This window comes from Ambystoma mexicanum, chromosome 12, assembly GCF_040938575.1.
Source record: "Ambystoma mexicanum isolate Mex_15411 chromosome 12, UKY_AmexF1_1, whole genome shotgun sequence".
NCBI lineage: Eukaryota > Metazoa > Chordata > Amphibia > Caudata > Ambystomatidae > Ambystoma > Ambystoma mexicanum.
In genome coordinates, this window is record NC_090936.1 from 651,318,031 (window position 1) to 651,331,022 (window position 12,992).

General features: G+C 45.2%; 1 protein-coding gene across 1 annotated transcript in view; it reads left to right on the forward strand.

Annotated features, from left to right (window-relative positions):
• CDHR3 (cadherin related family member 3) overlaps nucleotides 1–12,174 on the forward strand; it is a 642,490-nt gene extending 630,316 nt beyond the window's left edge. Inside the window, exon 19 of the mRNA XM_069630086.1 lies at nucleotides 7,638–12,174. Within this exon, the coding sequence (XP_069486187.1) occupies nucleotides 7,638–7,993 (356 nt within the window). The 3' untranslated portion in view covers nucleotides 7,994–12,174. The remainder of the gene's footprint in view (nucleotides 1–7,637) is intronic.
• Nucleotides 12,175–12,992: the final 818 nt, after the last annotated feature.

Consider the following 12,992-nt stretch of genomic DNA (forward strand, 5'->3'; position numbering starts at 1 on the left):
GACAAGATCCCTTCGCAGGGTATTAGTCTCTTGCTTAGCCGAATGCACTTTGGCGCGTAATTGTCCTAATAACTGGGCCAGTTGGTCCATTTCTGAAGTCTCCATGGTGCCCAGGTGGATTTTGTTATGAGGCTTTGCGTTCTGTTACGCTCACCTGGTATCCACGGGGACGCCCGTATGCCCTGGTTGCCGGATTCCCCCCGGATGTGCTCAATTCGGGATGTCTTCTATGGCAGGTGGGCCTGAAAACACAGGAGGACTGGACTTAGGCACAGATTTCGTTTCCTCCCACCAGTCCCTTGGACTCGACCTGATGGCCCCCTCCTTACCTTGTTATGATGTCTGGCGTGCTCTCCGTCCTGCTTTCTGCGCAGGGGTGTGTAGTTTTCTGCAGGTTGAAGCGACCGAGTTAACTCCACTGGTGCCAACCCATTCAAGTGTCTTTAAGGAGGTAAATTCGATTATAGCAGTCTCTGAAGGCCTTTGCTTTTCTTTCGTGCTAATCATGTCTTTCCCTGATTGTTTCCCCCTTAGGTGTGCAGAGGTTCGCTGGGTGCACTGCTTGGGTCAGGCTCCCGCCGGGATTTATGGACGCGAAGCGTATGAAGAAAGGTAGGTTCAGCGCAAAGTGCGGCGCGCTAATGTCTATTGGGGCCAACCTGTATTCTTTATTCCTTTTCAGGTCACGATGGTCTTTCTGAGCGTGCAGTGATTTCCGGAGCGGAACCGGCCAAGATATGCCCAGCCAGGTGAGGAGGCTATGGTTACTGCTGTGATTGCCGTGAGTAACCTGTTTAACGTTGTCCCTTTTTCTCTCTCCCCTCAAGGTGCTTTGTTCCGGTGCGTGCGTGCGTGATGTCCTGAAGATGCTGCCAACCGGAGGGAAGACCGCGAGCAGCCGGGATCGAAGGGTGGAAAGCTGCAGGTAAGCTGGGACTGCTAATGATGTTCTTTTGTCTCCTCTGCAGGTCCACGATTCCAGGAACGCCGGGTGCTGGTCTCTGAACATGATGAGCGTCACGCTGCTGGCTGCCGAATAACGCAAAGCACGTTCTTTAGCTTGGGTGTGGTTTATATAGCCTACCCCTGTAAAGTAGTCCAGGTAAAGTAGTCCGGGCTACCACACCCTAAAACAATGCACCGCACAGTCTGGTTCTTAGGGACTAGACTGTGTGGGTGTCTCCATGTTGGGTGCAGGCTTCCACACAAAAAGTAGTCCCTTCAAGTCTCATTCCAAATATGAGCCTGGCGCCAAAGGCGCCAGGACTGACTCCAGGAGAGTCCCTGGTGATACTGTAAGGCCCTTGTGGCCCCAAATGAACCCCGAGTCTTAACCCTACCTGGCATGTGACCATGCCAGTGGGGTTCTGGGTCACGGGTCGTGACAGCCTCCCTCTGCTGGGCTCAGACGGCTTTTCTGATGTCGAAGACTTCCGAATGTGCAGGCTTCCTTTTCAGACCCTCGCAGGACCACTTCGACTCAGAATTCAATATTCAGCTTTTTCTCTCCCCTTCTTTCGGGGTTAACTTTGTTGCCTTTTGCTTTAATGTTCATTCACTTTTATCAACTCAAACAATGCACCTTTCACAGAGACATTCGAGTGTGCTGCTCATCGACGGACCACTCGTTACTCAGTATTGCTGATTCCACAGCTGTCTTCATCTTAAAGTTCATTCACAGGTCTGCCTTTCCTTGCGTCTCATCCACACATTTGCAGCCTTCACCTGCGATATATTGTTGCAAACCTCAATCTTTCTTAGCACACACTGGTCTCTCGGGTTGCTTGCCACCTCACCGGCTGTGTGCGGTTCCTTTTTGCTTTATCGATTTTCAATTCACGAGTCAAGGGTAGTACCACAGGCTTGGCCTTGCCTCCCCAGCTCTTCCGTTCACCCGGCAGGGTCGCTGGCAGCATTGAAACACAATGCAGTCTTCGATATTGGGATATCGCCTTCTCCACTCGTCTTTTGCGACCTTGTGAAGGCAACTGTGAGGAATTCGACCATCTACACGGGAATTGTGCGCTCGCCTGGGCTTTTTTGATATTTTGATAATGAAAATGAATGATGGGAGATCAGCCTCTGAAAATGTGTGAGGCCATTCTGCACACATTTTCTCTGCTTATCGCATAAAACGCATATTCACTTGTACTCCGGAAGGACAGAGCCTATAAACGCTGTCCTGCCCTGTCATGTTCGGATGACATGTGCCAGCCACGGATACAGCAAAGCATCTTAAGAAGGGGGAAGACGCACCTTCCGCCGGCCATGGGCAGCCTAATTAAAATATCAAAGGCTCGAGGGGTCTGCTTTCCCATTGTCTAGCTCGGCTGATAGCAGTGCATACTAATGAGAGATAACTGAAGCAAGCCTGTGAAAGGGGCTTGTTGCCGAACAGACAACAGGAATGTGGGTCTAGCACCCCTTTGGTATGTAATATGTCAACCTGAAGCTAGTTCCCATCCCTCTGTATGAAAGGCAGTAAAATGCATGTCTGGGTCCATTAGTTACCATAGTTACCCTTAAAGAGCAGACCTTTTTCAGAGGGGAGAAGTATGTGTTTTGAGGGAGACTGGAAGTCTGCTCTTGTCACAAACTTCAAGGGAGATCTGCACTTTAATTAAGAGTCACAGAGGGCTCAGTTAACCAGAGAGACACCTTGATCTACAACAGACAGGAAAATGGGTTGGACTTTGGTACATGTTGTCACCCCTTACCTTTCCTGTTGCAGAGCACTCTGGTCCTGACCTCATGCATAACAGAAGATTGTTGGTGGGGGACCCAAGATTGGTTCATTAAGGTGCAATTAGCCTACACCAATCATTGGGGCCCATTTGGCTTTAAATGAGGGCTGAAACCCTCACTTAGATCATCCGACGACTTCGAAAGAAGTAGGAAGGAGGACTCATTTGGACCCGGGCTGAAGGTACAGTCTACCTTACATCTTCCACCAGTAAAGGAAGGCCAGAAGTTCCAAGAGGGAAGTAAGATCCCTCTGCTAAATATCTCCCAGGGAACAGAGGGAGATACCGAACTCGGAGGACCCATCCAGCAGATCCAGAACCATTCCCCAGCCAGCACACAGCTTGACCTGCTAGTTTCTGCCAGCAAGCTTTTTAGGTGGGAAGTGCCGGAGAGTATCTGAACTAAGGACAAGGCCGTTGCCTGCAAACCCTCTCCTAAGCTTTAGACCATCAACCTTGAAAGGACGACACAAGCCCTGCAATAAAGCCAGGAGGCGGGCCACACAAACATCAACCAGCATCCATCTCTTAGGGACATTTTCGAGACAGTCGAGTCCTCGAACCGCAACCTGCTGCACCACTGCAGTCATCAGAGCCATCCAAGACGTGTCAACCAGCGTTCCAGATAAGCCAACCAGCACAGAGACAATGATTCTGGACCCCGAGCCGCCGTGTAGACCAGACTGCGGCCGCCCGTCCAGCCTTCGGTTGCCGAACTGCCTACCGCCTGATACCCGCAGCTGTCTCCCATCTCAAACTCTGTCTTAGGATCTGGCAAGCACCCTGGAACCGCCTTGACACTGTCGAGTATCAAGTACTTCTTAAGCACCATATACATTGTGTTTCTTCCCCCTGGTCCTTCTCCGAAGGCCGCTAGAGACAGTTATGACCCTTTGCTCATTGGTACTGAAACCAAATAACCTTGAACAGTTAAGACTGATTACTTTACCAACTACCCTCCTGTCAGTATCCAGAGTGCATCCCTTTCCTTTGTGAAACTGTCTGTCCTCTGTGTTCCTTTACAGGGTGGGTTGTATTTTGTAGTGTGCTAGAACTGTCTGTTGTAGTAATAATAAAGTAGATATTTTTATTCAACCTTGACTGGACAGTCCCTTTTATCATTGGGTAATAATTGTATTTTCGCTGTGTTGCAACTAACCAACGATCCACGACCTTGCAGAGATAAGCCTGCTGTTTCAAAATTAGACAAGGAGCTTTGTAATTGACTTGTGTTTGGATCCCTTCTGGTGTACTAGAGGTGTGGGGCTGATTGATGGTTTAGAAACCGACATTCATCCCTGGACCACTGGCGCCCCAAAGTTGATTCGTCACAGCAACAACCTCCTGTAGGGAACTCTTGGGGTACTTGACCCCCTGGTCTCGTCCCTTGGTCTGTCGCTCTGCTCCAGTAGGTTCGCCGTCGCCCCAGAAGTCCTGCTTGTACTCATGTTCCACCTTGCTCAGAGTGTGTCTCTAGGTTCTGCCTTTTATCCGTGTGAGGAGAGCTAATTAGAATCAGGTGTATACAAATAAGAGGGGTTGGATGTACAAAAGCGGGGGGAATACTGTGTCTCACCATCGGTTACCTCACCCCCACTCCCTGAAGACCCCTCACCCAGGTGATCCTCCCGCACTGTTCTACCAGAAGGGTCTGGATCCAAATTTGATGGCTGTATCCTGGCCACCTGGATGACAAGTCCCTGAGGACTAGCGGGCAAGACACATTTTGGTTTCTCACATACCCTTCCCCTATGCGAGGTGGATAAGTTTGTTCTTCTCTGAAGTGCTCTAGTTTGAGGGTTAGCGGATGAGACACCTTTTGGTTTTTCACATTACTCACTGTGCAGGGCAGGAGTTGTAGTTGATGGTTCCTGTATAGAAAACGTTCAGCTTCAAGCAAGCCAAAATAAGGTGGTACCTTATCTGGCTCCTCTTTGCTCTGGTGATGGACCCTTTCTCTGCTCACATGGGGGTGGGAATGTGGGGATAAGAGTAAGTCATTGGCCTACGATCTGCTTATTTGCAGTGGATGTTATCCAAACTTTGGCAGATCCAGCAGATTCACTACCCCATGTTCAGAGTATGGTGAATACCTTTTCTCAGTTCTCGGTATTCAAGGTTAACTGTTCAAAATCAGAAATCCTAAACTTGTCCTTATCACAAGCAGAGGTGAAAACCCTGAAATGAGCCACCCCCTACAAGTGGTCAAAGATCTCTCAAAGAAAATGAGGCATTAAATTGACAGCAAGAATTTCTTCTCTGCACAAGGTGACTAGTTAGACCACTTGGAGGATATTGGCAAGTATCTTTCCAAATGGTGTTTCTTATCTGTCTCCTCTGTAGGGATAATAGTTATTGTGAAGAATAACGTCCTAGCCCGTACCCTGTGTTATTTTCAAATGCTTCTGGTAGACATGCCTAGAACAGAAATAGCTTAAATACAAAAAACATACTTGACTTTATCTGGGAGGGAAAGAGCCAAAGTATAAAAGACTACTTTATTTTAAGGCAAAAAAGGAATGTTGGCTTAGGTTGTCCTGACCTTTTCAAGCATTTCCTAGTCGCTTGGGTAAGGATTTAAGAAGAATGTATAAAGCTGGGATGTGAGAGACAGTGGGTGTCCATGAAACAATCAGGGGCTGGAACTCACATTTGAGCTCATCCTTGGTCGCCACTGAGATCCGGAGACTGTTCAATTACTCTTAATCCTAACGCAAGGCTCTCCCTACAGGCCTCGGATAAACTGGTGCAAAGGTATCCAGTCATGCTGGATCCTCAGAAGTCACCCTAGCTTACAATAATCCAGACGTTACCAAATGAGGTGAGCAAGGATAGGGATATTTATGCACAGGAGAATGGTCAACCCTTTGAGAGCTGCAAAGTGGATTGTCTGGATGAAAAAGGCAGAGTACAGTACTATCCCCCACGGCACTGGGCTGTACATAACTCGGTGAAACCTGGTCGTAGCAGGGAACTGCCATCATTAGCAAAGGCTCTGCAGGGAGATTTCTCCACCAAAGACTTAATATTGCCATCTACTGGATGTTTCTGGTAGACAAAATCGTTCATGCCTGCTCAGGTCCCTGGTTGCAATACAAAAAGCTGTATTGATGGCATGATACGCACGTCAAACTGCACACCATCATAGCTAGTAGACCGAGTGAATTCTAGAGGAGCTGCAGACACCTAGGCACGTTTTCACGTTTGGTGGAATGCGTAGGCACCTTTTGTGTCGCACATGGATTTCACACATGCGCCCTGCAGCTAAATGGTTATTGCCTCGATGTGGATCCAAAAGGAGCCTTGTGTGGTGAGTTAGGACTTGGCACACCTTGGTGATGCTAAAACGAACGTATGTTCTCAGATTAAGATCTGCTGCACTTGGATCGAGCAAGCAAAGACCGGGCTTCCTCAATTTAGCCCACCCAACTGAGTCCTGGAATGTGTTCCAACCTAATAGACATAAACTGTGACTTCTGTCCCTAAAACGTTTCTGGCATCATAGCTGGGAGGGGCGTGTGAAGCGAATGAGGGTCTAGGAGGAAGACCTGCTATCATAAACTGATGGAAATTATATTTCGCTAGGATTCCTGTTTGTAGCACTGTCTGAATGCATCATGGAAATGGTTGGTAAACAAATTGAGCCAATCAAGTCTGATACCTTACATGTAGCTTAAAAACAAAGCTGAGCTACATACATGTAGAATGAATATGTAAACTTATCTTGTTAAAATGAGTAGATTAAATAGAACGCCTGCATAAATCACAATATACTATCACCGTTTTATTGTACTATATACTTTTAAAAATGCAGTATTTGTTGACCATTTCAATGGTGTAAAAATATTTAACTGTTTGCTCTGAACAGTGGTTCGGCTCTTGGGTATGGAAAATAAATTTAAAGTTCATATAAATATTATACGTCTTAAATGATCAGTTACGTATTTGGTTTTTTTTATGTTGAGAAATTGTTTAAACTGCTTTACATATATTGCACCTTGGAGAATGACCCACGTTACGCAGTCCAATAAGCAATATATTATATGGTCATACAATAATATTCAGACCGTTTTGGGGAAAAATGAAACGCATACTCACCCGAGCCAATCATTCTAGGATCTGTAAATGATTTGAGATGTTTGTATTAACTTTCTCAACTTAACATGTATCTGACATTTGTTTGGTAAGCGCTTGGGCAGGCTCTTCGGGGAAGGAGAAGAACCAGTAACACTTTTTTCAATAGTGGTTACCAAAATGGAATAATGGGTAGAATGCACTCAATTGTATTCATTTGTATCAAGATTAGTGTACTTGAGATTACAGTCAGGAGTGTGTAACCAGTTTCATTTGAGTCTAAAACATCTGGAAAACTGCACCCACATCACATTTTTGTAACTGAGTTTTTATCATTGTTGAAGTACAAGAGCCTGTGAGTAATGATGACCATACAACCATAGGGCAGTATGCTGTTTAAGTAGCGGCATTCCATCGAATCTATGCCCTGCACCTGAGATTCCTTTGGAAAAGCACGTGGGGGCGGAGAGCCCTGCAGAGCTCACCATATAGGCTTGGGTGTTTATAATCTCAAAATCACTGAACCTGTTCAACAATAAAACCAAGGCATTTTCCAAAGCAAGTTGATATCTACTTCAAAAAGTGTGATTGCATGCACCTCGCATCCTTTTAGAAATATGGAGTTAGACTTGCAAACCTGGAGCATGTCCCGGTTTAAGATATACCCACCCGGGTTGTTTGGGTCTGCAATTTTAGAATTGAACCCGAGAAGAGTATTCAAGGAATATTGGGTAGGGCCAATTTCTCATTGTACGTTATTGTGGCCCAAATGGCTAAATTCCTGTTGCAAAAGTTTAATTTTGTCTATTTCTTTTATAGTCACGGGCAAAGTCTATGAATATAATTCCAAGTCTGGAGCCAGAAGATGGAAAGATACGAAACAAATGATCGAGCCAGCAAGAGTGGAACCAGTGGTACAAAAAGCTCCAACTCCAGCAGGAAAAACAGCAGAAGGGAAAGGGAGATCGGGCACACCCCAGAAGACAGAACCAGGGGCGGCCGGCACAGATCAGAAGCCGGCGCAGGAGATGGGGCCGCCTAAACCTCACGAGGGAAGCACCGAAGCTGCAGGACCGGAAACTACCAAACCAAGTGAAATGCGTGCAAGCAGATCACCCCTCTCTTTGCATAGGTCTCCCCTCCCCCCACGCAAAATTACCCCCCAGTTACCATGACATCCAACCCTGAGGAAAACATGGGAATGAGCTGAAGATGTGAACAGGCTGATTTCTATTGCCCATCGGTGTAGCGCCTTCCTCCCCTCGGCCATGCATAGATTTTCAGAATTTGAGATTTGTATGCATAATGTCAAAAACAGTTGCGTAACCCACCTGGCCATGGTCGGTAGCAATGGAGACGTTTTCTAATTGCCTTTTATCCGACAGTTAAAGAGCATTCTTATTTCAGTATTTGCCCATCAAGTCAGCTACATTGTGGGGGCAAAATGAGTTTTTTTAAATTTTGATTTTTTTAAACAATCACTTAGTGGAGTGTGCTTGTTTTTCACTATCTTGTGCACCATCTCACTTTTTCACTAGTTTTTGAAAGATATTTTTATAATACCCAGGGGTGGACTTCCCTATAGGGTGCTCTGGAGTTTTCCCGGTAGGCCTCTGCACCCTGGGCACATTATATTTTGAAAATGTGTAATATGGGGCACCCTTTGAAAATTATTTCCATGGCCTCTTTTGCTTCCAAGTCCACCCTTGATAATACCTGCTACATGATGCCCCATACTCTATTCTCAAATTTGACAATCTTCTTTCCCAGATTTTAGTAGCATATGTGTAGAACGTTCCTGCTTGGTCCTGAGAGCCTCAGAGTAGATTACTAACATAAACATTGCATTCGCTCCCTCATAGCATTATTATTTTGAACGGCATGTCTATATGGTGCAAACAACCTTTTTAATGAAGGGCCTCCCATACTGGGGACCTCTAGGTTTGGTCAGACAGGCCTCCCAAAAACGTATACCTGGTATGCTGGGCAACAGGAAGGTAAAACTGCTTCTCCAACAAAATAGGTTTGACAAAATGTTGAACAAAATGCAAAGGACAGGGTTTGAAATAGAAGCAGGACTAAAATAAAATTCCTTACACACCAGTGTCCCTACGTTGCTCAAACAACTGCCTGATATAACTGTCACCAGGAACAGTGCCTACTAAGTACATTTCAATAGAAATATCTGCCAGTCATCGAAAAGGGGGAAAGTGCAATGTTCCGGGTAAGGAAACTGAATCCTATGAAAGAACTGAAGTTCAGGAGGACAGAGACCTAAAACCCACGAAGGTACAAAACAAGGGGTTCTAACTCTCCAGAAACAGTGTTTGTCCTGAAAGCCGACACGGGGTCCCACTGTAACCCGTGTGTGTTTACAGCTGTCCTAATGAGAAAACCGTCAAGTAAAACAGACGGCAAGTATCCCTTTACCCTGACTGGACTAAAACCCAAAGGCAGGTATATTTATACAGTGTGGTAGAATGGCTGGACTGTTGCACCACCACACTGCCCATTCTGTCAGTGGTGCTATGTGGTGTCATCAATCTCAGTTACTTCGACCAGCTTTCGTTCGACTCTTGTTGGTGAATGAATGTGTTTTCCTTTTATTACCCATCACCCCTAACCCCTCCCTACCCATAGCCCCTTAAACACATGTTTTTGGGTATATCTATCTATGGCTCGGAAGGATAGCTCGGGGGCAACTTGCTCGGCTTGGAAGCAAGATAACACGGAGCAATACTGGTTCGATCCCGGATCCACGCTTCGAAACCTCTGGGTATTAAGCACGTTATAAATAACCTATTGTGTCATGTCATAAGTCGTCGAACAAAAGGTGGGCAAAGTAACATGGTTACCAGGGTCCGCCTGTGCAACCCTACTCTTTCATCCTACACATTGAGGGATACAGCCATCCTGTAGTCTGAAAGGAAGCGATCTAGAAGAGAAGGGCGCCCAGAGAGGAGTAATTAATGAACCAGCATCTTACTCCAAAGAACCGAAAGATATCTGTGGATCATAGTGAAGATAGGCTTTGTGCTCACACATTGCTGTGAGGAATTCCCCATAGCATATGGCGCCTAGAAACACGATTTGATGTACAATGCGCCTTATAAATACTCAATGAATAAAAAATAAATAAAATATCAGCTGAATGATTTCCGAATCTTTCCTGCTAGAAACAGAGTAGAGTAGAAAGCCTAACATCTCAACATAGGCGATTGCCATTATAGAGGCCTTCTTAGAACATCACCTTTTCACTCAGTGCAGTGGTGTTGCATGGTAAGACGCCAGGTCTCTAGAGGCATCGGGTATGCGATTCAGAAGGCAGAGCCTGTATGATACACTATCTCTCTCAAACTGTTTGACCTAAAAGTCCTCAGTGTTTTCACTAGGTCTGAAAACCACCACATCCTTAACCCCTTTTGGTCACTCCAGCTGTGGGCCCAACATGGCATAATCTTGATTGATGATGAGACTAAGGAAATGATACATGAGAAGGAACATTGCTCTAAATTTGCTCTCTGTGTGATGCTTGTAGGAATTTAATGACCTGAACCACTGTTTATCGACTTGGATGTGTCAATAAAAGGGGTGGCATATTTGCTGTCATCAAACGACGTCTCTGCAGTGTGCCCCAACTGTAGGTAACAGTCTTCATCTAGAAAGTCATTCTCAGAAGCGGGCTTTTCTGCCCAACATGAGTATGCCAGTCTGCCACTCAGTATGCCATCCCAATGCCACTAAAACACCGGCTGACAAGACCAGGGCCCTATCAGTTTCAAAGGCGATATTAGAGACCTGTTCAGACTGATGCGCTGACATGGGCCGCAGCTGTAAACCCACATCCCCGTTGTTCAAATCAATTAAGAAACGTGACAACAGCACTATAACCGTGTCACACTAATTCTGCGCTACTTATCCCGAATGAGGGTTACATACATATGGGGCTGTTTGTATCCTTAAACTGTCTGTCTTGGGTTAATAAAGCCATCTATAATATAGCGGTGCCCTATAAAACGAAAACTGTTTTGTGGCGCAAAAAGCAGGCGTTTGAGCTAATTTTCCCATGCCAATATGTTGCTCGGTGGCTTTGAACGGGAGGCGAACCTATAAGGATGGGTGGTGCCATGGCACGGATGGCCTATTCTACTCTCACATTTCAGGTGGAAGCGTGTTTTCATGCTTTTTTTTGTAAACCCACCATAATATTGTGTTTGCTCTCTCTATGAATAGCCCTTTTTTATCAAACACATATGCAGTGGTTCATTTTCCCAAGCTTAACAGGGATGATCTCTTCCTTGCGAGGTATGATGACAGCCAACCCCTATCTGGATAACAGCATCCCTGTGACGTGTGTGCGTTCTGCCTTGTTTTCATCATTGACACCAGAAGCAAACTGCAGGGTACCCAGGATTCCACTCCTGTGCCAAATCCATGCAGCACCGCTCTGATGACCCTATCTGAAGGCGGGAAAATTGCAACAAGTACACTTCCCAACCGCTAACAAAACACGCGCGAGCATGTCACATAGTACATGGAGCCAAACCCCGAGTGGAATTGTGACGCCCCTTCCTGCCACACTTCACCAACAACACAAAAGGAATTACAGGGTCACAGGACATTTAACACAGCCAATAACTACAATCTGAAAACACGATTTATGAGGTGTAAAAAAACGAAATCATGCTACTATAAAAATGTTCTATTGCAAATCCCAACCTGCTCCTGATGCTCATGACCTTACAAGGTAAGGATTTCCCCACATGTAAATTAAAAATAGATAACGTGTAACCAAGTGTTACAGTCCTATAATGGCCACTTGTTGTTTTGGTGACATTTGTGAACCATCCGGCCTGCAGCTTCAGGGTTTATGATGTCACCACGACTCCTTGATGCCGTTATAAGACCATAATACATGGGTACCATTTAAGTCCATTCTTTCTCTCTCCCCCCTTGCAATTATAAAAGATCAAGTTTCTCAACTCGCTTCAGTTTGTTAGTTTGGAAAAGACTGGCTTAACATTGGCTTTGAGAGAATGGCATTTAAGAATGTGGGAAATACGGTCTACATTTATAAACGTACTACTCGTGTGGCCTTTTGTCTTTGTATATCTTGGATGTCTTCTTTCATAATATGGTTGTTTATTTTATGCATTCACTGTTGCATTGCTATTGTGTTTAAAAATGTTTGGCACAGATTTTGTATTGCACTTTAAACTTTGTATGACTGGAAAACTGTATTTTGTATTCAGATTTTTTCAACTATGGTTTGTTTAGTGCAAGTTTCTTATGCCGTTTTGACTTAGTATTTCATTTACTTCATTGCTAATGAATTATTGTGCATGTTACTGTCTAATGTGAATGTTTTGTGAGACACTGTTTTCATGAAATGATATCATATGTAAAGACCGGTGTAAGATAATGGTGCCATACCCCTTAGTCAGTTTCCTTAAACTGTGCCAGAGATGGAAATTCTGTTGAAAGCAAACATGTAGGCTATGAGAACGGGTGGGCCCTAGGAGTTGAACATTTCCGCGCTTCGCTCTGAGTTATGGTGGTCTGATTATATGCTGCAAGGTCACAGGTAGTTGGAGGTCTTGCCCGCACCTCCTTGGTATAGGAAAAGAACTGGTTCCTGGTATGTGTGGGTATTCATCATTTTTTCCGGCATACTAAGTGCGAGGTAACCAGGAACTAGTTATTTTCCAAACATGTAGGTTCCCTTGGTGTAAAAAAAGAACATGTCCTTTTACCAAAAAAGGCATATGTTTATACCTTGATACTAAGTCTCAAAGCATACCTTCAGAGTTTGTGTGGCTCTTGAGCCCGATAAAAGTTAAAATCACCAATGTTTTGCTCAGTTGCACACTGGTTCCCTGTATTTTCTTTATAGCCCAGCATGCATCTTTAGGGTGCGTGAGAGCACTCCGTGCCCAGAACAAGGGCGGGACGGAATCCTGATAGAGGTTGTCTCCTTGATGCAAATCGATGTGCGCCAATAGGTTTTCAGGGTTGCATAAATCCTGTATGTTTTTAATGTGGCAGTGATGGCTGAGGATGGAATTCCAGCGCACAGAACCCCTACACAGAGAAGCTCTTTTGTGTTTGAAAAGGTCTGTAATGGTGAACAGCTATAAACTGAATGAAGGGCCTTGCCACATTTATGTACCTCAA